This window comes from Osmia bicornis, chromosome 4 (genome assembly GCF_907164935.1).
Source record: "Osmia bicornis bicornis chromosome 4, iOsmBic2.1, whole genome shotgun sequence".
NCBI classification, from domain to species: Eukaryota; Metazoa; Arthropoda; class Insecta; order Hymenoptera; family Megachilidae; genus Osmia; species Osmia bicornis.
The window spans coordinates 9961131-9986190 of NC_060219.1; the positions used below are offsets into that span (position 1 = coordinate 9961131).

Here is a 25060-nt window from a genome sequence, read left to right on the forward strand (position 1 = left end):
TACGAGCAGCTTAATAACGCATCTATTCAAAGGCCCTTCCCTCTAATTTCATTTTTCTCCGTTCTATTATTATGTAATTCCAGCTAACGAACCCTCGGGTAATTACGAAATTTCATCTAAATTTGGGATGTTTTAAGAATTTATAAAAAGCGTTTTTATGCTACTTTATGGTGTTATAGATTGCTCCATCGCCAACAGGTTCACTCTCGGCGGGTTCTCGTTCATCGGAAGACGATAAAAAACGAAGCTTCCTGGACGAAGGATTTTCAGACAGGAGAATTGTATTTGCAGCATGAATTTCGGGAAGTCGATGGCGTTTCCTCTGGGAGAAAGACAGGGTAACAACCATCCTAACTTCGCCTGCTCATCGCGTATTCTAGTCAGCAGTTTCGGAAGAGCGAGTAACGTCCGATCCCATCCGAAGCCGTGAAACTGGGTCAACATTCTCGCCAATCTGCGAAAAGAACGAAATACGTCCCCGCAAGAAACGACCGGCACTGTCCTGTTGAACGAGCCTCGACCAGATGACCGACTCACTACTCTCGCTCTTCCGATCCGAAACTTTGATATTTTTCATCCGTTTCTGAAATCCTGCCACGAAACGTTTCCTCCTTGTTAAGCCGAAGTAGATGCTTCCATTTCGAACGTGCTCTCCAATTTTCTTCAATTTTTCACCGGATCACAGGGAACATTCTGCAACTCGTATTTTCTGAAAAGCGTCGCGCTAACGCGGAGATTTCAATTTTTATTGCACCGTCCAAAGAAGATTCCGATGCCAAAAAGAATTTCGAGTCCACGAGAACGCGAGGAGTACTTTTTAAAAAATGTCCCTCGGAAATGGGCGTAACGCGAGCCGGTACACAGGGGTAGAATCGAGTCAACGACCGTCGAACACAATCGAGAAGGGAAGCGAGGCACAGCTGACACGGTTTCTCGAGTATTTGACGGGAATAAAAAAAAAAAAGAAAAAAAAGAAAGGGGAAGAAGAGGAAACGTATGAACGGTCGCCGCGATAGCGAAATCCATTTGACGATTGGAAGCATCCGCGCACCTTTGATCCAACTCGTCCCACGAAACGATGAACCATAATGGAGAGTGCAGCATTTTCGTCGAATGCAAGCTTAAGAATTCCGCCGGAAGCTGCCGTTTCGAAAGAACAGAAATCCATTTAAAAACTCGCGCCAATGTATGTTCTTCTCTTTGGAAAATTTCGAGTTGCAGCAACCTGTAAAGGTAAGAATTCCAATTTCGAAAATGCAAACAACAACGTAATCCTTCGAGAATTCCTGGAAGACATAACTGAAGAACCGAAAAAGAACATTCAGGTTGCAGATATTTCTTATCAAGAATGGGGATAATTCGAGCTGGTCCTTATGCGAACTGTTTTCCGAAATTAATGGGCTGCAACGAGGCCGAAGAAGGGTGCACGGAGATCGAGAGAATACCTTGGTGGGGTTCGGTTGATAGGGTCCGCAAGAGGGAGGAAATAAAGCGTGTGCCGTACAGCTGCCGGCAACAATGGTGAAATCCATTTGGGAGATGACACGCGCGGCTAAAGTCGCTAGAACAGGCACGAGTTATTGAAAGCTTTTGTACCTTTCATTCCCTTCGAGCTGTGATGCGATAAACCATCGTCGGGGGAAAAAAAAGTTCATTCTTCGATGCTACGGGGTTGTTTGCGCGTCAACAGCCGCCAGCCATCTCTGATACAGATTTCGTATCTTAAAGGTTCCTTTTCGCGCGAATAACTCGAGATATCGAATTTAATCATCGAACTGTCGTTTGTCAACGATATAGTATCTCTCGTGGTATGCGAATTTTTGCAAAACACCTTGGATACTTGTGAAAGGATTTAGAACGTCGTCTTGCGACAGAGACAAAGAGAAGGAAAGAAAGGAACATTAATGCACGAGAGTCGAGGATATTTGAGAGAAGAGTATTATGCACGAGCAACCACCTTGGTACTACACATTGCATAATCGCATCTACGCTCTCGTGGGAATACGCGTATAAATATCAGAAGTACGTCACGTCTGACTGAATATACGCGTGTGCCGTTGCTTTCAGTGAACTGAAAAGTTCCCGTTGGATCCGTAACTGGTGTAGAGAATATGTAAATACGAATGGTAACGTGACTTCACGAGTAAACACCAGCGGTAACAAATATTGAGGGAAGAATAAAAGTTGCGGATTCAAGTGTCGTCAAAGCGCTTGATCCGTCTTTCAAACATAATTACCCCGCAGGCGATCGTCAAACGTTCAACCAAGTACAATTTAATTTTTAAGTTGTCCATTTTCCATTCCGTTTCCACGTATTCGCGATCGTTCATGCATTCGCCAGTTGGGATATTTAAAAAGTTTCGAAATATCTTGGAGAAAAGGTGAGAAACTACCCTTCTCTCTCTCTCGGAATCTCGATCGGTCGATTTGAAAGTCAATGTTCGGTACATCGGCGTGCAGATCTTTTAAAACGGATTAGAGTTGAGGCGCGTTTGAAAATTTCCGGCTGGAATCGTCTCGACGACGCGCGAACCACGGATCCGCAGTCTGGATGTAATTTTCTTTGGAAAGGTATCGCTAGGAAGATCGATAAGGCGATACAAACATTTTCTATTTTGCTCTTCAACGTAGAAATATCAATGGTCCAAGTATGCGAATGCGTTTTTCGTTTTTACCTGTTCGAATAAATAATTACGAGCGTTCTCTTCCCGCCTTTCACGTTTCACGATTGACTCGCAAATCAGAGAAGACGGAGGAGAAGGTTGTTCGTCGCGACACTCGTCGATATTCGAAAGCAATTAAAGTTCTCCTGCTTTCAGGCTTTTTATCCGGTTGCTCTTTGCGTCTGGCTTTATTCCTCGCGGCTTTCTCCCCTTACTTATCGGCTGGCTTTGCCGGCAAACCCGCTTTGAACCAGCTTTTACCCTTCGACTAATTCACTCTATTGTGACAAGGTATATTCAAGAAGCCTGTTCGATTATGCACCACTCGATGCTTTCATCGACTCTCCACCTGTTATACACAAAAATTGTCATTTCTCATTATAAATCAGCCTTTACCTGAACGTCGTCGCAGAAACAACGGAGAATTAACGTAAAACAGAGAAGTTTTAAACGAATAATGAAATCGATATTATACGCGTCTCTATGTTTTTACGTTTTACCTGAACTTTGTTCGATGGAGCAAATGACATTTCCAATTCGAGAATTGGAAACAACTACACCGATCAGCGAAAGTAGAACGGAGACGAAGGAAGAAGGGGAAATCGAGGCTGTGCCAATGACGGAACAGGTTATAGATCCTGATGTGAGGATGACCGACGTGCCTGACGTGGACGAACCCAGCGAAGATTGGGACGCCGAATGGGATAAGAATAAGGTCATTCGAGACGTCGCCTATTACATTCGAGCGCATAAATTTCAAGACTACGATCGAAGATACTACAGGAGACCGGAGGACTCTCGGGGCAGACTCTACGAAGAGTTCCCGAAGCCTCCTTTGAGGTCCTTGCACTGGGAAGTGCGCAAGTATCAGTCAAGGAATTATATTTCCCTGATCAGGCAGAAGAAAATGAAATGTAATTCTATCTGAATTACATCTAGATACTGTGACGCGAGCTTCGTCGAGTGTCTAAAGTATCTGGAAGGCGTGATTAAGGATACTCCCCTGAAGCGAGAAGACGACACTGTGACAATCATGAAAGAACAGAAGTGGAAGGTTGAGAACAATACCAAGCAGATCCAGGCAGTTCAAAGGGACTGTCAGACGGCACAGAGGCGTGACGAACTAACCGCGCTTCCCTTCCAGGGTCCAATTGGCAAGTACCGATGCTTCCCTCGGGATCTTTCCAATCAAAAAGACAAACTAATAATGTACAGGGTGTCCCGTAACTGATGGTACAAGCGAGTACGGGGTGATTCTACGAAATTGAATCGAAAATGTAGAATAAAATTTTCGGAAAAAATAAGTTTGACAACGATTACGAACAAGAATGGAGGTGATCTAGAAGCTGGTACAAGTGCACGGGTACTTGACAAATTATATGAAAAAATTTTATTCTAAAATTTTAATCACCCTCTGCTCGCTTGTACCACCAGTTACGGGACACCCTGTGTATAGCTCGAGGAAAGTTTCTCTATAGTTGACATTTTTTATCTGTCAACCAGCCTTAAGTGTTATGGACTTTCATCGCGATATCGCGAATTGACAGAACTTGGATTTAGAACGATTTCAGTGGCGCAGCACGGTGAGCTACTACATGTGCTGGTACACGATGCTCGGCGTTCCAGAGCTGAGCATCTTCGGCGAATCCTGCGACAACTATGCCAACTGTCAGACGGAACACGAAGGCGGAAACGGTGATCCGCGAGCCGATGACACGCAGCCGTATGCCTGTGCCCTTTATAGTTTCTGTCCGGATCACTGTTGTCCTATCAGGCACATCCGTGACATGACGGATTGCTATCAGTCGCCAGTGAATCCTTGTTACGCCGCAAACCCACCGGGTACGTAGAATACACCTTACGTCGGTGTGCCGTAAGAGGATTCCTTGGAATTTCGAAACTCGACGCCCCGGATAATTTCATGCCGGTTATTAACATCGTTCCTCTGCCGTGCAAGACGTTATCGCCGTGTTTAACGTTCGCGTTGAAATGTTTATCGACTAAGTATATTAGCCAACGATTCGCTGACCTAAGTTAAGACTAGAACACGAAAGTGAACGGGTCGATGACCTTACGTGCCAATTTCGCCTCTCTCGCTTGCGAAATTTGTTTTCTCTTAACTTTTCCTTCGTTTTCTGACCACCTATTATTCTACCTTCACTCTTACTAATATCATTTACGTAACGTGTTGTGCTTTCGCGCAAATGCTGATCTGATACGTCCTGATCAATTTAGTTTGCCTTGTTTCGTCTAGAGCACAGAACGTGCACGTTGAACAGGCAAGAAAATCAGGATTTCTTCAGCCTGATAGCCAACCAGATAAACATCAGCTGCGAGTGCCTGGAATCTGGCTACGAATGGTCCTCGAGATTCGGTCTCTGCGTGGACGTGAACGAGTGCACCAGAGGAGAGCACAGTTGCTCCATAAACGACGGAGAGGCGTGCATGAATATGCCAGGTGGTTACCAGTGCATCTGCAAAATCGGTTATGTTTACGATTCAGGAAGAAGAGAATGCGTTTTCAGCTCCGCCATCCATGAATTGTTGGCTGGAGAGAAGAATGAGACGAACGTCACCGAAACGAAGAATATCCTCGAGATGGTGGTCAAAGCCATCACTAGATCGAGTGACAATTCCCTAAGAATCAATTATTCCATTCTTTTTCTTGTAATGTTGATGTATTTTTTAGCGACAGAATAATAATAATGTATTCTGTATGCTTTTTCTCGCAAATTGAATCATTATTAATTAGAAAAAGGCGGATATCTTGGGGAATGGAGTGCACTATTGAAATTTGTTTCGGTAACGATTCAAATTTTAATGTTACCACGAATGCCTTCTCGTGGTATTTAGCATAATAGACGTGAATAGGAATGTCGGAAGAGTAAATAGAAACCTTTAACGCGTCCAGTTTCAGAGGAATCCAAGCTGAATGCCAGTTTTCTCCATCGATATTTCAATAAATCTTAATAAAAATATACTTCTCTTTCTGTCAAGTTTCCCTAGTTTGAATGGTAAACGGCTTTCCCAAGCTTAAAACAGTAAGTAACAGAAATAAAGTAAGAAAGACGGAACTCGATGGAAGTTCGATGCGCAAAATCGACTGTATAAATCTTGTCTATCGAAGGAGAACTCGTACGGGCGATCTACATTTGAAAAACGTTTTAAACGGCCATTAATGGGTTGGAAAATCGGCCATTCATTGGTGATTTACACGGCGATTTAATCGTCAAATCGTTCGTCAAGTGGTACAACGGAGTAAACAAGTTTATAGTACTCAACTGATATACGATTCATTAAAAACAAGTTTTCTCACTTGATTTAGTAGCGATAAAATATTCAAGTACCATTACGATTTTTTTATCGCTATCTTAGACAGAACAAGTTTGTCCAAATTGAAATATGTCAACCGGTTTTCAACTGTTATACATAGTAGCTCATCTTTTCTTATTCCCTCGAATTCTCGGTTTGAGAATTCAAATAATTCAAGTAATTAATTAATTTCTTCTTGAACCTGTAATCCCGTGGCAGTAAATAAGTTTCCAAACTATCCCAGTAATCTTCTCGAAAAAACAGTAACTTGCATCTACCATCGGCCGCAGCCAAGTTTATTTCCGAGGAAATTCTTAAACTCATTAACAATTTGTTTCGTTGCGTTCCGCGAAGATCTGCTTGCGTAAAAAAAGATTCAATCAAAGTAAATTACGTTTTCCGAGCCTCCAAAATACTTTTTTACTCAACTTTAATCCCGTAAACGTAAGGTTGTTTTCGCGTCGTTAAAAAACTTTGATTACTTCCTCGATTCGTGTCTTTAAATAAAATCTAATTAAAAATATGATTAACTTCAAAATTGCAAAAATGAAACCACACTTTTCTTGTCAAATCCTATTTCGACATACATCGAGTTTGAATCACTTTGCTGGACAGTATAAATCAGTTTGCTGCAGTTACGTGCAACGATTGCACTTTCGATTCGACCCATAAGCGTTTACGTAATCGAATGCACCAAGAAAAATGGATCGCGTTGGTTAAATTGGAAATGCGATGCGTTTCCACGACGTTTTGTCGCAAGTTTGTTCAACGAACAGGCGACAAGGTTCACATTAATAATTTACAAATGTTTTCTTACCAAACAACTACACTTGACTATATTTGAAATTCTAATTCAGCTTGCAATTTACCTTGTTGTACGTTGCAACATTGTTGCTGTTTGTTATGCATTGCTTTTTGTAACTACGTGTTTGTTTAATTACGGTTATATGTTTTGTTCTCAAAGTTCCACTCTCTAATTAACTTTCTCTTTACGGAGCGGATATTTATCGCACACTTCAATTTTCACTAATTTTCTTTTTGATCTTCAGAAAGGCTATCATAAAGGTTCGATGAAAATATAATTATTTTTTATTGCTGCATCTCTTCGTCAATTTCCTTTATGGAAGAAATATTTACCTGTTAATTTACTAACAAATTGACTATGCAACGAATGCAATTTAGTTTCAATTTATCTTACAGCCTGAATCGATACACTGGCAGGAAAATTTATAACTCGATGACGAAAACATATTGTAATTAAAAAATATCCACTCGCACAGTCTGCTGAACTGTATCGGTTTTCCACCGCGCTCTATTTCGTTCGTTTACAATATTTTCTCCGTTGCATCGATCGCGCGATAATTTCCACTCGCAATGAAACGGTTATTAATTTACGGTAATTAACTCGGTCCTCGTTCTATCGAATAACATAATTATTTCCCACGGGTCTGCTTGCCGACGAACCGTGTCCACAGAAATGTCGATCGTTTTTCTCCTGTTATTGTACTTCCGCGTTGTTATATCTATGTAACACGGTTATCGAAATATACATTATGCAATCGTTGTACAACTGGACACAAATAATGCTTTTCTGTCCAAAAGTAAATGAAAATAAACTATGAAATTGTTACGTTCGTTAGATAACTTAAGTTTTGCCTTGTGATTCGTTTTCATCATTTCCTGTGATTTCGTGTTTCTGGAAAATATTAGATAGGTAATTGTCGATGACAGGAAATGTTGATAAAGAAAATTGTCTATCAAACAATTTCGCGATGTCTCGAGTCGGTTGAAATAAGACTCTGTCGTTCATTTCGACAAAGATTTCCTAATTTTATTTGGTAAATTCTCTCTAAATTCACGCAGCGGCGTTCTATTAAGTAGCAATCGATATCGATTCTGGTCCACCATTGGAATTGCAAATTCTGAAAGCGCTTACGGTAATTGAGATACGGATTCTATGGGAGAGACACCGATTCGGTAACGAATATCATTCTACTCGCAATTCGTACGAATAATCTTCCAAATAATTTCAAACGTAAAACTGTGAACAGGTGAAATTTGAAGCTTAAGGTTTCCTGAAAATTGCTGCTTGTCAGTTGCAGCAAACAGCTGGACAAGACTGAATTTAGTGTATTGTTCCTTTATGATGGCGAATGAGGACGTTTCACAGCGAATGCCCCTGATAATTTCATACGCCATTTAGACAATGCATAGCTAATGAACGCACAATGCGACGTTACCTTGCCTGATTCTCATCAAAAGATACGCACGTTCAAAGTGATTCCCCTTGGGCGACTCGAATACGTTGTCAAAATTTTCGCATCAAACCCACCATCGGATGTTGGAAAGGAAAATTCGAGAATGTTAAGAGGGATGTCGGAAAAACGATTGATAGAGCGAAACTCGCTTGCGACACGAGTAAACAGGTGATCGATAGGTAGATGGATATCGACGTTTCCTGATAACGAACGTCCGTCAAAAGCGGCGATGCACCTCTTTCGTGCTCGCAACTACGCGGTTTCTTCCAAATTGGCACAATTCTGTATTCACAAACAGCATAACTGACATGTCCGTAGGCAGAAAAATCGTGTACATATTCATGGATGGAAATAAAGAAGAGTAGCTGGGGGGAATGTTATGGAGAAATCGGACATCGAGCAGAAAGTAGAGTGAAAACTGGAGCAACGTGAAAGTATCGATGTTTCGACAGTATAACAGAATCCTCTTCGCCTTTTTTTCATACACTCTGTCTCTCTGTTTTCCTCTCACCAATTCTGGTTTCGAAGGATCTCACAAACGAAGGTTGAAATGTGAAAGTGTTTAACCCGTTAACTCAAGATTCACGGTAAAATTCCGTTCGTTTCTCTGTCTCGCTTTTTCGCAACGGAGCAAAGATGGTCAGTGTCGAAATTCGAATCCCAGATATCGGTGTTTACGGTTGAAAGGATAAATTGTTTGTAATGCACAGAGCTTGCGAAGCTTCCATTATCCGATGCAACCTGTTATCCAAACGGTTCCGTTTCCCGGCATCCTCTAATAAACCGAACTTCCCAGCGTATATTGCACCCGCCATGCGAAACGAAACGAAAACAGAAACGACCGCAATTTAAGGAGATAACGTTATTCCGGCGAATTCGTTGTTATATATGTACATATTAGTACACGTTTGTGAGTGCATAAACGCGGAAACGTTGAAACCGTGGAAAGGGTGCATCCAGCCGTTGCGTTGGTTGCCAATCTTGGTAACGGTACACCCGGTACTCTCATTTACATGGAGATGTCCCAGACGTTTGTGAAGCGTCTGTGCATGATCAAGGACCGTCCGTTCCTCGTTTGTCGTTGTCGAAGGGACTGCAACAAGGGCTGAGACGCGGGACATTAAAGGGGAAACCTACGGGATGGACATCTCGGGTTTAGAATTGAATTAAATTGCGGCCAATAACGGACATTCGATATTCCATCTTGCAAATTCCGGACAAATTTGATCAGCAGTCGATGGTAAAAATATTCGTCGATGAAACGCAAAGCGGTAGTAAAAGGACGGTAAGTGGGTTGCAGCGAGAAGCAATGGAGTTGCTTTCTTTTCCCATCGGTCAGTCAAAGAGCATGGCTCTACGCGAGTGGTACGCGGATCGCGAGCTGCTCCTAACCGGAGTGACCAGTGATTTCGGACGAGCTCTGCTCGAAAAGATTCTTCGTTCGTTTCCGAACGCGAAGGTGTACACGGTGCTCAGATCACGGAACGGCTCGGATAAAGAGGACAGAATCAGGAACATCTTTCTATCGCCTCGGTACGAGAATTTGAAAATAATCCAAAGTTATTTTACCATCCAGTTTCCATTACTGTCTACGCGTAGCTGGGAACAAGGAAGCATGCACGAACTATTGGATAATTGGTTTCTGGTGAAATAATACAAACAAAGGTTCCTGGAGTTGTAGGAAGGCCTGTTTATCGAGCGCATAGTATCGGTAATAATGAAATTTCGATTGGCAAACAGCTACGTTACGAAAGCGTGTGTGTTTGTGTTTGTTCGATTAATTTATGCAAACAGTTGCGTTTAACACTGGCCGGAAGGAAAACACGCGGCTGCCGTGCATGCTAATTGCTCCATTTTTATTGCAATTATTCCGCTTTGATTCAGTTATTAGACCTTAATTGGAAAATAAAACACCGTTCTTGCAAAGGAAACTGACGGATATTTGAACGTTTCTACTTATAACCCGCTTTAATTTCGTGAAATATTAATTGCTAAATGTTACTTTTCGAAGAACGTTTTTTTTTTTTCTAATAAAGCTGTTGATTATTCCGCATTGCCGTCGCGTATGATTGCTACACGGAACATCGTTGCACTGTAATTATTCGCAGGGTTTCATATTAAGTCTCATACTATTCGTTAGATATTACGTCTGACTTTAATCAGCCATTCATTAGATATTGCAGCCTTCCATTCTAATCAAGGCTTCATTAGACAGAGCGGCGGCTGCGAATTACCTTTTCATTAGAAATTCAACGGATGCCACGAAGAACCGCGTTAATTTGTTTAGTCGTTTCATTACAACGTTATATCTTACCTCTAATAAGAACGAGAACACTGAAACGAAAATGGTTTATCAAATTTTTATGCTGGAACAAAGAATAATTATTTCCTTCGTTCGAAACATATTTCTTCCGGGAGACGTAAATAAACGGTCGAAGAACAATTCCGTGCACGACACACGGCCAAATAATTAACCGTTTCCTTTTAAGCAAAATTATCTTAGAGATAATCGGGGTACGTCTGGCTAGTGAAATAGAAACGGAAAGCTTGTTTGTCTTCTATTCAGGGTTGATAATATGTGCTCATGACTTTAAACGGCTTTATCGCGGCCGGCGATTTACCACCGTCGACAGGGTGAAACGATAATTGAAGACAATTAAATGGAAAATGGCGAAACGAACGACATGCCTGGTAACAAACGCTGCTGTAACGCCGAACACGTAACGCGATTGAAGTGTTTCGTTCCCGAGTGAATGCGAACGATTCACCTGAAAAAGGATGGGAATAATAAATTTTCAAATTGACACTTTAAACGTGTTTCGACATAAAAAAATCTGTCGCTCCCGCGGTGTACAACATTCTCGAGGTATAAATTGAATTGCGGATGTATAAATCGTCAACCGTAACGATCTTGGTTGTATCGTAAGACACGCTAGCTCAAGCACCGTCGTCGGGGGTGGTTATTCTCAGCAGTGAAGAAATTTATTATCGAAGCGCAGAGCTAAGTTAAATTTCTGAGAAAAATAAAATACATATTTTTAATACGTTTGCGATCCGAATGAAAGCAATTTGCAATACGAAAGTGATACAATAACCCGATCTATTTTATTCTACCATAAAAGAGTTAAGTGGAACTCAGACGTTGTAAGAGTTGGAGTAAAAATTTTACGCGCATCGATAAAAATTTATAGAGAAGCGTCGATTTAATAGGAGTGGACGTATAAAAGAATAACGCTAAAGCTCGATGACGCGGAATCTTGCACTCGAGTTACTTGCATGGAAGTTGCAAGCCGTGGACGACAAACCATCGATGGAATAGCAGGGTGGTTATGGTGTACACAATCGTGCAATAATAGTCTTGGTAGTTGGAGGCGTGGAGAAGGACTGTCTGGAACGCCCTTAACTGCTGTTATTACAAACAGAAATTGCACACGATCGATCGCGACCTGTAAATTGAAAGGAACTACGCGTTCCACGAACGAAAGGTGTTGCTTAGGAAAATGATAAATAATTCCAGAATAGTTAGGTATTAACATATTTTCCATAGATTCGAACGGAAACCGCAGAACTCATAATTATCAGCATTATCGAATCGGATTTCGAATCAAGTTTGGCCAAACTCCAATTGATCGAATCTACCGTTGTTTGTTATAGGTTCGAGAGGGTTAGGCAGGAGTTGCCTGATGCAATTTCTCGCGTAAAAGCGTTCGAGGGTAATCTAGTGTACGATGAACTGGGCACGATAAAGGAAGAGAGGAAGCTTTTGCAAAACGTCAGCGTGGTGTTGCACGCGGGTGGACCGTGCCAAAAGCTGTTCGAGTTTTGCCAAAAGTTGCCGCGTTTGGAAGTGGCAGCGGTCGTCTCGAGCGTTTTTCAGCAAGAGGGTAGAACGAGCGAAGGGTCGAATGATGAGCACGTAGCGGATGTACCTGTGGCTTTCTTGTGGCTTCCTTTGATCGGGCCAGCTTATCGCGAGCCTATGCCCGGTTTCGTTGATGTACTTACAGGACCGACTGCCCTGATTGTAGGAGCGGGTTTCGCCCTTGGCAAGTCTCAGTTACGAGCGGAAATCATACCGATCGATTTGGCGGTGAACAGTCTGATCGTTTCTGCTTGGGAACGAGCCACCTTGTAAGTATTTCCAAGCATCGGAAGGTATTTACAAGCGTCGTTAAAGAAGCTTTAACAGCCAGTAAAACAGTTGTTAATTATACGCGAATGGACGTGGAATAACGAAGGGCGGGTAGTAAAGGGTCGCTTGTCAACCACTTCCATTTGAAACGCCTGGCGAAACTGATGTTTCCGCAAGGTATTTTCACCCAATGATTGCTAATTAGGGGATAATTCTTCGCGTTGTTATGCTTGCTCAACGCGGAAACGGTGAAAGTTAATTGACCCGAAGGTGGGTACACGCATGACTTGTGCTTATATAAGCAAATTATAACAGAAAATTGAATTAATTAAAAGAGAAATTGTTTTTGCTTGTAAATAAACAGGTTTAGCGCGTGACGAAATTTATCGGAAAAAGATCGAGAAACGGAATAATAAATAATCTTTAATAAACGAACCAACCCAACGGGTGAAACGTTGAATCGAATCGCACGCGATACCTTGTTCGTAAATCACGCGACTGTACAACCATGGGTCGTTACCTTTGCCGCTGTTAAAGCCGTAAAGCGTTGCAATTAAAGTTTACGCCAAATGAGCACGGTTTCGCGAGAGCATTCAAATCTCTTTTGAGCGGGCGAGCAAAAGGTAACGGGTTAAACGGCCAGCATTTCGGGCATCGAGCAGTAGCTACTAGGGTAAAGTCGCATTAAGGCGGTTTACCAGACTCGTATAGCCTCGGTTATCGTTTCGCAAAGAATCGCACACGCGAACGAAACGAGGAGATTCTACGTGCTGTTACATTTTCGTGAACAAAGGAGAACGGAATGCTTCGTTTCAATTCAAATCGTAGACAATTTCGAAGGAAACGTTAATATAATTTTCTTGATTCTCCCAGAAAGAACGTTCAAGGGACGCTGGTGTACAACGCGATCCCCGTCGACTGCACTTGGGCCGAGCTGATTAAGAAAGGTCGACGAGGCAACCGAAAGTTTACATATCCGACTTTTGGACTTCGCGGAATGACATCTATAGCGGAGCTTCACTGGATTCTGGTGTTGCTGTTTGAATGGCTGCCATCCGCATTCTGCGACACGATTCTCGGCCAACTCGGGGCAAAGAAGAGGTATAACGAACTGGAAATTTTCCTGAATAACCGTGATTCTCCTACCAAGGTCGCATCTTTCAATGGATCGAAAGTTCGGACTCGAAGTAACTTGGCCGAATTTCCGAAAGAGAGGCCTCGGAAATCGTTTGAAATTCACGTGGATAGGGTTGCTACGATGTTCGGTTATTACGTGAAATTGACATCGCCGATAGAGAGTTACAAAGAGAAACTTCTCTAACGCGGACTCGTTATATTCCAGCATTCACCGATTCGTAACTTTCAGCCAATTTCACCCGGGGATGCTCTTCGACTCGTTAACTACCTCTGATACCCGTCGAATGTTACTAATTTCATTTCATTCAACGCCGAACGCGTTAATTTTTACGATTAACGATCGAGCGAGCAGAGTTAGAGGAAAAGGAAATTCGTGACCTAAGGAAAGTTTGATCGGAGCGTTTGCCGGAAGAGTGGCATCGGGTCGAGGAAGACGGTGGCAGAAACGGGCCGCGGTAGATTCGGGAAAAGCGACGAGTTCGTAAAAGTAAAAGTTATTCTGAACTACGATTTAGAGGAATACCGAAGTAAACAGGTTTACCGTGGCATTCTCGGGGACAGAAAGGAGGCGAGAAGAAAAACTCGTTTTCCTCGGTGGGAAAGTTGAGCTGCAGGCTCGCTGATTGCTTTTAAAAATCGCAAGTCAGATTCAGCGACGGAAAACTTGGCCGAAAATCTTGACAGCTCTCATTGCAATACGATTTCAACTTTTCTTTCGCGTGATTCTTCCTGCAACCCCCGGGAATCTATTAAAACTACGAATCTGTATGTGACCTTACATTTCCATCGAAAACAGTACATTTTTTATATCCCTGGTCTATTGACTATTTCAATTCATAATTTATTAACTCTTCTTGTCATTCGGTCGAAGTTTAATCGAGTTCGTCTCTTAAATCCATTATTAACGATAATATTCTCGGTAGAACCATCGTGATAATACGTTAACGCCTTTAAGCAAACATTTCCTCGCGGATTCGAATATTGTAAATCAGTCGAAGTTATTGCTCGGAGGTTACGGGTATGGAACTTGCCTTTATTACTTCGTAAAGTCAAACGTCGTCAAACAAGTTTTGCAATTACGTCCGACGCTGGAAAAGTGATATCGAGTAGCTGCGTTTGGTTCATCTATGTAGGTACACGCGAAACTACACATCTCCTGCCGGAAATTACGTTGCCGTTAGTGATGTATATTTGATACCCTTTGTAAGCTCGCCAATTTTAGGTCACCCGGATTTTCTTTTTTTTTTTTTTTTTCGAAATTCTGAAAACCCGCGACGCAAAGGGAGGATTTGTTTCGAAACGAAACAAATGCGAAAACGAGGAGATAGAGACAGTATTATGGACGGCGAAGGGTGGCACGATGGAAGAAAAAGATCATTCGATCAGGTAAAACCTTTGCTTCTCCACAGGCTTCTCGAGGAGCAACGGAGAGTTCGTAATGCGCTTCGATCCCTCGAGTCAATTTCATCGAGGTCGTGGTCAGCAGAGAGGAATCGCTTGTACCTGCTTCACCAACGTCTCAGCTCGGAGGAGCAAGATGCATTTCCGGTTGCCGCGGAAATCGACGTCGAGAGTTACGTTCTGTGCGCGACCGCAGCAGCGAGGAAGTATTGCGTGGACGATAGCAATATCGGAATCGTGAAAATCTTTCGGCTACTTTTCTTCCTTTCTATCGCCGTCGCTTTTCTCTCCATGTTTTTCTTTAATAGATATCGAACGTCCGAAACGGTCACGCGACGGGAAATCGAACAATTTTAATCTATTAACTGTTCTAATCAACGGGATCTTTCTACTGTATATGTATAGTAAGAAGAAAGTAATACAATTTTATTGCACGGTGGGCATAAAATTCGATACGTCCGTAATTTTATAAATTTTCTAACAAAAACACAGACACTTAATGAGTTTTAAAGCCGCAAATTAAACAGAAACTTTCATACGGTACGTTCTGCCTTGTAAAAACAGAACTACCTAACGAGCTTTGAAACCTAAAATCGAAGAGAAATATCCACACGGTAGATTTTACTCGTTAAAATATCGAAGCAATTTCCCACCCCCTTGAATGTTCCTTCCCGTTTCTCGTAAAAAAGAAGACATCATTTACGAACGGAAATTCACTCGCCCTTTTTCCTAGCTCGCTTCCCAATGTAACCGTATAATAACAGCAGGATCTAACGAGTTAATTTGAATGCTGCTCTCGACGAGCACGGTCAACGGTATTGCTTAAACTGCTGGCCGAATAATTGGAGGAAAAGTTTGCACAGAGGGAAAGAGCTGCAGCAACGTTTCATCAACTTTCCTTCTCCCTCGTCTCCCTTTTTACCCATCAATTCGGTCGTGCCGCTTTAATTGGTTCCGGTTCGCGTTCGCCTGGTCAGCTCGCATATAATTTTCAAACATGTTTACAGTACCTTTTGAACTGCACAATTTTCATTAAGCCGGAAAACAGGTGTTCGTAGAAGGTGAAGAGTCGACGACGTTTTAAACGTGTCCGAGTCGAATGGCACGCGAGACCTTTTACGTAAAATTGGAAAGCGTTTCGAGACACCTTCGCCGAGAAAGCGTTCTCGTAACGTTCAGTAACGCGGATCAGATTTTAATCTCGAGTCTATCCACGTCCGCTGTTATTAGTCCCACGATCGCGTTCTTTACCCTCCTTTTAAGTTCCTTTTTCTCTGACTTTCGACCGGCAACGAAACGTCATCGGCCTCTGTTTAACAACCTACGAAAGGTGGAAATATTCGTCCGTAAAGGTTGATGAATTCTAAAAGCAAGACATTGGGCACGACGATCGATGACGAAAGGTCGATATATGGAAATACATTTCACGGATGCGTTGGTATTCAAAATACCGAATGTATAAATATGGCAGCAGTTGAGTGGAGTGCATGGCAAATATTCGTGAGAATTGTGCAAGGCGTCTGCATACCAGAGACAGAATGATATTCTGGCGAAAGTTCGCCGAGGAACATCAGCTTGCCTCCTGAAGAACCAAAGAACGCGATATCTCTTGCATCTATCTTTTTTACTTTGACCTTTCAGCCTTTCTCTTCTGAATCGAAAAACATGAAATTCGGCATGAATTTATAACGATGCGCGCACCGTTCGGACTGCAAAAGAAAATTCTTTAGAAATTCTTTAAAAGGTATTAAGCGGCATGTTAAATTTACTCGGCTAATGAGATTGTATTAACAAGTATTATAACCAGCGTTATAACGTTTGCAACACGATAAAACAGTCGTGTTTCACGAACATTATGTAAACCGAGAAAAAGTTAAAACTCCCAGATGCTCGTTATCGGAAAAACTCTAAGCTAGAAAGACTAAAAGAAACCGCATGAAAATTCTTGCTGGGAGAATAAAATAATATGGTTCAGAGTGATTAAGATAAAATTACGTAGAAATGTATATATATGTAAAATAAAACGGTGGTAATGTTCGTAGAAATAACGAGAAGTATTTTTTCTGATTTAGTATGCAATTTTTAAAAAAGCAACCCCTCCGTTGCATAGAGCAAAAGCGTCTAAAATTTCAGAAAGGTTCTGTGCAATCCTTGGACGAGCGTCGTTTTTATTACCTGCAATATAGCAGCGTAATGATACGTATTAATTGTAAAAGATAGCAGTTCTTAATATTCCCATCAAGTTAACGAAGGAGCAATAACATCCCGTGCCCGTTTCGTGTCGTCCGTGTTCCATCAGAAAGTTAGCTCGCGTGACTGCACAGCAGGAGGCGAGGTGAGTTATGCTTTTAAAATCCTGTTACCTAGTTGCGAGCGCGAAATTTAACAAAGAAACTTACAGATTAGTTTCATGAGATATAATTGGACGTGGTGGCTGGAACTGGGCCTTCGTAATAATAATTGAGGAACGTCTGTTTTAACGAAACGAAGTTTCACGAGCTGGCTGGCTGGCTGGCTGAGAGACGGAAACGGAAATAGAAGTGGAAAGGTATGAAAGAAACGGAGAGAAAATGAAGGAGAAAACAGAGGTAGTCACTGGAATGGCAGTTTGATGACGTGAGAAATCCCTTTTTTCAGTCAGCTGTTGGAACATCGGTCGACCGACTGTATTATACAATAATTAATTTTCAATGGTAACAGTTTTGTCATCGCTGAAGGAAAACGTCAAGGCTGCCATTCACTTGTCTACGTTTCCATAAAAATATTTCGGCGAACGTGTTAAACGCGTCCGTTTCTCGAATCGCGTTTCCTCCCCCGCATACGAGCTTCCCGCAAGTTTCCTGGATGATCGCGTCGCTTATTCAATTTCCCCTGGCACGACTTTCCGTGTCGGAATAACGCGTGCCTCCACTGATTCGATGAAAAACGATTTTCCTCTTCGCCGCGGCCTTATCTTCGACCCGGTGACTTTCAGCCAGCGGACGGAGGGTCGTGGGTAAAAATTATCATAACTCGACATCTTTACGGCGGCAGTGTCTCCGTTAAAAGTGTCTTTCCATTCTGGATATTTGCCTCAAAGCGAGCCCTCGACTGGCTCGTTGAAAAATTTTTCCCAGCCTTTTTATTCTTTCCTGAATACCCGAGATCCTTTGCCGCGTTTCTTCGAAAGTGACTATCGGACTCTGGTAACCGCGCAACGCAATCTATCAATTAAATCCACCGTCACGGTTCTCGGCTATCCTCTGAAAGATATTGGATTTGAAATCTCGGATCGTACAATGCCGTAAGCAAAGAAGCTCTTGCAGCTACAACGACGGAGGCGCGAGGTTAATACTTCTTCGCGGAGAAGAATTTAATTTAGCTTTTGATAAAACGGTTGAGAGTAGCGACCAAGTATGCTGATGGAAGATATTATCGCGATCCTTACGCTCTTAAATATAGATACGGTTTCTATGCTAATTTCGGAACAAGTCACGGATAATTAAATTCAAAACTTATCCGGAAATTTTAATAAGCGGTCCAAGGCGAATCGTTAAGACGGACAGAAGAAGTTAGCACGCATTTTTTTGGAAAATTCAGTGGCAAGTGTACTGCGAGGAATAACGGAGAAAACGGTGGCGTACTTTTCTCGCCACTGCGTTGAAATTTTTATGCGTTTCCCTCGAAAGTATTCATAATTAACGCAGTCGTGGTTGCGCGTACCGAGATAAAATATGTCCCAACAAAGTTCTTTGCTGCGAAAAGCGTCTTTTATGTCGGCAAAATATAATCATAATTTCGCATATTATTGCTGCGAATGATTACAAAAAGGAACGGCCCCGTGTTTGGTCGGAGGATTAATTAAAAACATTTTCCAGTCGGTGTGTCTTCAAAGCAGCTTTCGAAATTCGTTGAATTCGCAGAAAACGCTTTAACGTTTTCAGAGTATTTTCAAATACCTATTAAATTCGAAGCTACGCAATGCCAAATAAAGCAAGATTAATGGAAAGATTAACGGTCCAGAGGAGAAATTTTATTTTCCCAGAAATTTATATATGTTACTCTTAAAACACGGTTTTCAACATCAAACGATTCTCCCGTAAATTGCTATGCTAATGCGTTAAATTAATGTACATAAAGTGTCACAAGCAGGGGATAAAGCATGCAATACGTTTCTATATTTATTTGACAGGTCACAACGTTCCTCTTAACGGTGACATATTCAGCGTTCATTGTTCTATCAACGAAAAGTGTTATCGCGATGAATTCTTAGTATTATACAAACTGACGGCGGGTTTCAGACGGTTTAAACTTTCGCGCTTTGAAAGTTGCATGGGAAAAGAAGATCTGGGTCACTCTGAGGGGAAAAAGAAGGAGTTAATTGACGAGACACTCGTATCGTTCGGGCGAAAATTCAAGAAGCAGAAAGAACGAGGAGCGAGACTCCGACTTGGTTATCGAGCCCATCGACATAAAGGAGGATTTTCAATTAAGGCATAGCGGTTTCCCAGCGACTCCGGAGAAAGATAGAAAGAGAGCAAATGCTGTTCTTCTGAAGAGCGTCCGGATGGTGAAGGAGAGAGAAAAAAAAAAGAAAAGAAAAGAGAGCGGTAAAAAGCTAAGCTTAACGCGGCGTGGCGCGGCGCGAGGGTGTAGAATGTACAGGGTAGATTAACTGAGGCGGCCGTGGCTCGCCAGTGGGGAAAGCTGCTTACCCGCTCGAGGAGTCTACACACCCTGCCAGCTTGCACCCTCTTCGGATTCGCGCGACTTTGCCCGAGGGTCTTGCACAATGCCAACTATAACTTATGCGCTCACTCTCCTCTCTCCTCTACGCTTCTTCACTCGAGAGTAGCAAGGCTGCATTACTCTTTCATTCAGCCTCAACCCTCTCGCGGTTTACCTTTGCATATAAGCTCGCGTGTCCTCCTCGTCGTCGTCGCAAACGTCTATTCCTTTCTCCTTAGCGACCACCCGCGGACTTTTCGCAAACAGCGTTAAACGTTTGTTTCTTTCCTTCTTTAAGAGAAGAGAAATATTCGATGCAACGTTACATTTCAGAATTCCGAACCCATAATCAATTTCCTGTAGAGAAATGATAGAGAAAGGGTTGTTTTTCTTTGAATTATTTATGCCTCTCTGTTAATTCGAATAAATGGAAGTTTTACAGGATTTCCATTCACTTTCGAGAATATCTTTTTGAAAAGCCATATGAAAGCGAAACATCTGGCATAGGTACCATTGAAAAATCCCCGTGGCAACTTGGAAAACCATGTTTCAGTGAAAATAATCATGCACGTGGGTCCCAATTGACGACACTCGACTCTTGCGCAGAGGCGTGTGCTTGCAAACGCATTGCTTTTCACCCACCGCTTCTCCCATTCCTATTCATACGGTTCTTTTTGTCCGTTTTGTCTGCTATTCCCTTCTACACCGGGGGAGATCGTGTTCTATCTGCTAAATTCGTCCATTTTTTTCCGCTGCATTTCTTCGTTACCTCCGTCTTCCTTCCTCCCTTTATTATATGGCGTGTTATAAATTTTCACGCAATTTCTCTTTTAAATGAAGTTATAAATGAAAAAAAGTCATTTGAGCAGAGAGTCTTGTAAACGTAAATTCCTGCTAGCACTGGTTACAAATACCGACATCTTACAGAAACCTTTTCTCCAGGCGAAATTGGCTAGTTGTTCCATTGTAATTGGTAGATTAATCGTGTCACGACGATTTCGTATTTCGAGCAACAATGGCCGCAGCAGGAATGAGGGTATTCCGTCGTGTCGTGGGATCAAGCGGAATAGAGATCAGAAAGAGCAAGTGGCACGTAGCTTTTCTTTCGAGCAATTAATAGGGTCGCGGGTTGAAAACGGGCCACGGAAACACGGAGCCAACCGATGGAAAATGCTTGTCGGTGAAGCATCGACAAAAAGGTCGAGTTCTTATTCGTGAAGCTACTTTGGCTGTTGGCAAATCTCCTGGTGTGCTCAACTTCTTCGTTGCTGCTCTTAAAGTCTCGAGAATAGCAGCGGTATCCGGTGCTTCTTCGAGAAACAGCTCTCACGACGGAAGCGTATAATCTGAAGGGGTAACGAGCGTGGAACCACGATGGACGCGTTAAGGTAAATTTATATTAACCCCACAGGAATTTTACCAGTATTTTCATTTCGATGCCAAACGTAATCGCGGCATTTTTCTATTAAGAACGCGACGGAAATGGTAGGCGAAACGGAAATTTTAGGCTCGGGTTGAAGCGACGTCAATTTCGGGATCGAGAATCGAGGCTAATAATTCGCTTGGTTGGTCAAACTTCCTTCCTTAGCGACTTCGAATTCTGCTGAACACGACGTTAGGTTAGACGATCTTAGGTGAATAAACAGAGCTCGACTTTGGTTAAACTTACAAACCGGGGGTGTGTAGACTGCTCGAATTTCGGATAATCTAGGATTCAACAACCGTGGTCTCTCGAGCATCAAAGCGTACGAGTAGCGCGGTAACGTTTGCTGCATAATTAATACAATTAAACAAACTCCGATTTCACCTCCCTCATAATTCATTCAATCGATTGCTTTTCAAAGCACCCTTCCAAGTGTGCCATTTAATCTGACACTGGAAGCGTCTAAAAGCGATTGAAGTAAATTTCGTTGGACGCTTTAGAATGATTATTTCTTGTGTTAATTGGTTAATAAATCGAGCGTGCAATGAACGCGACATCGTTTCAGTTTACCTGACCGCGTGAGAGGCTTGCCGAATTACCGGACAGTTGCTTTCACGTAAAGCCAGGCTCATCCGTGAAGCTTCCCGTTAACGTTTAACGTTCGCCAACTTTCTTCGTTCCTCTGTAACCGTGAAACGAGCGGGAAACGAGCTTCTCGCCGTTTGAACGATAATCTCGGTGTTATCGCGCGAAACATTGCCGGCGACCAGCCAAACGAGCCAAACTCGTGCTTTGCTTGTGTTTTGTGCACCCCGTCTTCTCTGCTGAGTCGCGTTTATGCCGGCACCCTTAAATACCGACCAAAAGCATCAACTGGCTCGAAAATGATTTACAAACCTTTCGCTGAAACTTTACGTCAGAAATTAATGAGTCAACTTCCGACAGCCTGACAAACGTCGATCGATTACCACGGTAAAGTGAAAAAGTGAACCAACTTTTCTAGCAGGATGCATCCGTGGCTGTCTTATCCAACTTGTCGACAACTGTTCCCAAGCGACACTGACCAGATATGCCGGACTATAAATTTGTAAGTGCGTCAATCGTTATTGAGAAGGACAGGATAAAGCACTCGGAAAGCGGTTTAACTCGTCGTCAGGCTTTCAATTTCAAGTGTACGCTCGAAAAATTCAATTCAGAAATCTTCTGCTAGGTTAACGCCAATAATTCTTTGCGCAACTTATTCGGAAGTCCCTTAACTAATAACAGTGTTACGCCGAGAATTAATTCGTTGCTGGTTTCTTCGGTGGCGAGAAAGGGAACGCGAGACAACCGCATTTCGGAGGAAGTTTCCGCGGCAGGGTAGCATCCCTCTCTACTCGCGGCGTACACCGTGAAACTTCGTACATGTGGCGGACATCGTGGAATCAGGAGTTACACTCGGCAATTACGAGCACCGCGAGGCGAATAATTATTATTATTGTCTGCCGCGTTATCCTTACGGGTCGTCGAGAAGCTGCGAAGCTCGTTTCGCATCTAACGCTCGACGCTCCGTGTTACTGCAAGCTGTTCCGGCGATAACGTATGCTTCACGAGGCTCCTATTTTATCCAAGCCTTTTCTCTCCTCTCTACTTTATCACGATATCTATCGTCAAATTGATTTTTTATTACCTACTGTTAAACTTATGTCAATTTTTTATGCATTAAATTCCCTACAACCTGGCTGTATGATTCAAAAATAAAATGGAAACGACCAAAGTTATCAAACGATTAACGGGCGATAACCGAGTGCAGTAAAAATAATGGCCACGGGGTAAGATGAAAGAAGAAGAAGAAAAAGAAGAAGAAGAAGAAGAAGAAGAGAGTCGTGTTGCATTGGAACGCATTCGTTCGAGCAATTTCCTGGGTAAAAGCATTCGAGGAGAATCTTTCTCTTTTTTTCATCCATCTCTTTGCAGATAGCACGAGCCGTCGTTCTTTTTGCAAGAACCCATAGAGGTTCCATGAGTATCGAAGCGGCAACTGAAGACGACCGCGCAAAGTTTCAGACGTCAATGCGTTCTTTATGCTCGCTGCTTTTCATTTCTTGAAAAGCGTAGAAAATCTTGCCACCCTAGTACCGTGCATTAAAGCAGAAGAATACATTTCCAGAATCGAGATGTAAAGAGATCCATAGCGCGAGGAGAAGTTGAAATTAACGCGATTAATTTTTCGAAAGGAAAGGTAGGAAAATATAGGCGGGAATAGGCTTCAATTTTCCTCATGTGTTTGCACATCTTCGCGGAGCTCCTCGTTACGCGGTATGATGGCTGGTTTCGCGCTTTTCCCGCTTATGTACACACTTAGAAGCTGCTGTTTATGTATCATTTATGCGGCACCGCGAGCGTGGAAAAGCCGTCTTTTCGCGTAGACAGGAAGCTGGCTTTCCTTGCTCGCGGGACGAGTACGGGTGTCGCTCTCTGATAACGTTTGAATTATCAAACACTCTGCCACGAAGCGTCAAACGATTTCTGCAGTCCTACCTGATACTGACGAATGAAACAGAAAATATCATCCCGTTCAAAAATTGATAAACTAAAAATTTCTTTAATTCAAAAATAAAAAGCTATAAAGAAATATGGACAGGTTGATAAATGGTCGGCAAGCAAAGTATTGCTACGTAAATTTCATAGCGCCGTCCAGAAAGCACTTGCTTCTTGCTTACTTCCTTTCTATTCATCCTGAAGAATGGCCGATATTTCGTACACGCTACATATTCATCGATGTAGGTGGAAATCGATGTGTCGCCAAGAGAAAATGGGAACTCAGGGAAATGTTGTTATCCGAGGACGAATTATGAAGGAAGAATGCTTTGGAACGGGCGAGGAAATTGAACTGCGCCAACGGTTTCCTCGATTGATGGGAACAGTCTCGTCTGTACAATTTCTTTCTTACAAATCTACTTGACGTTTCAAGTAAAAAGGGCAAAGAGATAATTGTTTCATTTGAAAATAGCCCGTGCTTTGTACAAGTTTTTATCCTTTCAATTTAAAAGTTTTGATTAATTTTTATCGCGATAAATTTCCAGGAAGCACAGAAGCGTGTAAGATGTACATCCACGCATTTGTTATTTCGTTAAGAATTATTTTCCGCGGTATCGCGGGGTGCGTGTCGCTTATAAAATACGATTCACACGGCGACTCGCATTATGCCGCGAAACTTTCCGGGCTCCAGGTGGATAGTTACAGTCGTCGTCTTATCTTTATGCTTCATCTAGCAGAATATATTTCCTACAAGATGTCTCGCCGCTTTATGAATAGTTACCGTCTCCCCAGTATCGAGCGTATAATTCCAGTACCCGCAAGTACGTTCAATTGTTATGCTAATCGCTGTGTGCCTTCACACCTAATTCCCGCTTCTATTCCCGCGTTAAATGTTCTCCGTTTCAACATTCATTTACTACTTTCCACGGATTTCATTCGTTTTATCGGTTTTTCAGAATTCAAGCCCCGACTCCCACCGGTTTAATCAAAGTTACCTTCTAATCAAAGATGCTCGTCATTCGATAAAGCTCGCTACGTGTAACGCAATTGTTTGAATCTACCGATTAATTGGATCCATTCGATTCGTTCGATCGTTTCGCATATTGCCTGGAAATTCGATTGATTATTGATAACGACTGAACAGTTTCATTAGGTAACCATTAATTATAGGAACTCCAACGAAACACATCCATTGTTCCAACATTCTATTGAACTTAATATACCATGAAGTTTATTTCATTCGAATCCCCTTTAATGGCCACAATTTATCACGATTTTTTAAATATTTCAATTATTTTAATATCTTGAACGACTTTATAGGGTGAAAGAAATCACGAGAGAATGCAAAGAGGGTAGTTTAGGTGGTCAGAAAAGGGAAAGGCAAACTCGGTGCTTCGTTACCGTTAATCCGTCGAGGAGAAACGTGAAGCGGAACGCAACGTTCTCGTTAAAATACGCTCAATCTGTAGCGGAGAGGTGGCAGGTAGCAAGATGGGCGAAATTAATT

The 25060-nt window shown here is 42.4% G+C and overlaps 2 protein-coding genes across 2 annotated transcripts; both read left to right on the top strand.

Moving 5' to 3' along the window:
• Positions 1 to 3186: 3186 nt before the first annotated feature.
• Positions 3187 to 5363, top strand: LOC114883069. Its single transcript, XM_046285487.1, has 4 exons — positions 3187 to 3527; positions 3603 to 3817; positions 4224 to 4505; positions 4918 to 5363. Exons 1-4 carry the CDS (start codon positions 3187 to 3189, stop codon positions 5361 to 5363), a joined length of 1284 nt encoding a protein of 427 aa, XP_046141443.1.
• A 4218-nt stretch (positions 5364 to 9581) lies between these two features.
• On the top strand, positions 9582 to 15272 carry LOC114882776 (putative fatty acyl-CoA reductase CG5065). Its single transcript, XM_029199839.2, has 4 exons — positions 9582 to 9766; positions 11888 to 12364; positions 13239 to 13466; positions 14912 to 15272. Exons 1-4 carry the CDS (start codon positions 9582 to 9584, stop codon positions 15258 to 15260), a joined length of 1239 nt encoding a protein of 412 aa, XP_029055672.1. The 3' UTR covers positions 15261 to 15272.
• The last annotated feature ends 9788 nt before the right edge of the window (positions 15273 to 25060 follow it).

Bases quoted from the DNA above. Each gene is read 5' to 3' on its own strand.
- LOC114883069 (XM_046285487.1), top strand. From the start codon at position 3,187: ATGACATTTCCAATTCGAGAATTGGAAACAACTACACCGATCAGCGAA. The intron at 3,528-3,602 runs GTATCAGTCAAG...AATTACATCTAG, and splicing joins TTGCACTGGGAAGTGCGCAA to ATACTGTGACGCGAGCTTCG. The intron at 4,506-4,917 runs GTACGTAGAATA...TGTTTCGTCTAG, and splicing joins TTACGCCGCAAACCCACCGG to AGCACAGAACGTGCACGTTG.
- LOC114882776 (XM_029199839.2), top strand. From the start codon at position 9,582: ATGGCTCTACGCGAGTGGTACGCGGATCGCGAGCTGCTCCTAACCGGA. The intron at 9,767-11,887 runs GTACGAGAATTT...TGTTTGTTATAG, and splicing joins AACATCTTTCTATCGCCTCG to GTTCGAGAGGGTTAGGCAGG. The intron at 12,365-13,238 runs GTAAGTATTTCC...TGATTCTCCCAG, and splicing joins GCTTGGGAACGAGCCACCTT to AAAGAACGTTCAAGGGACGC.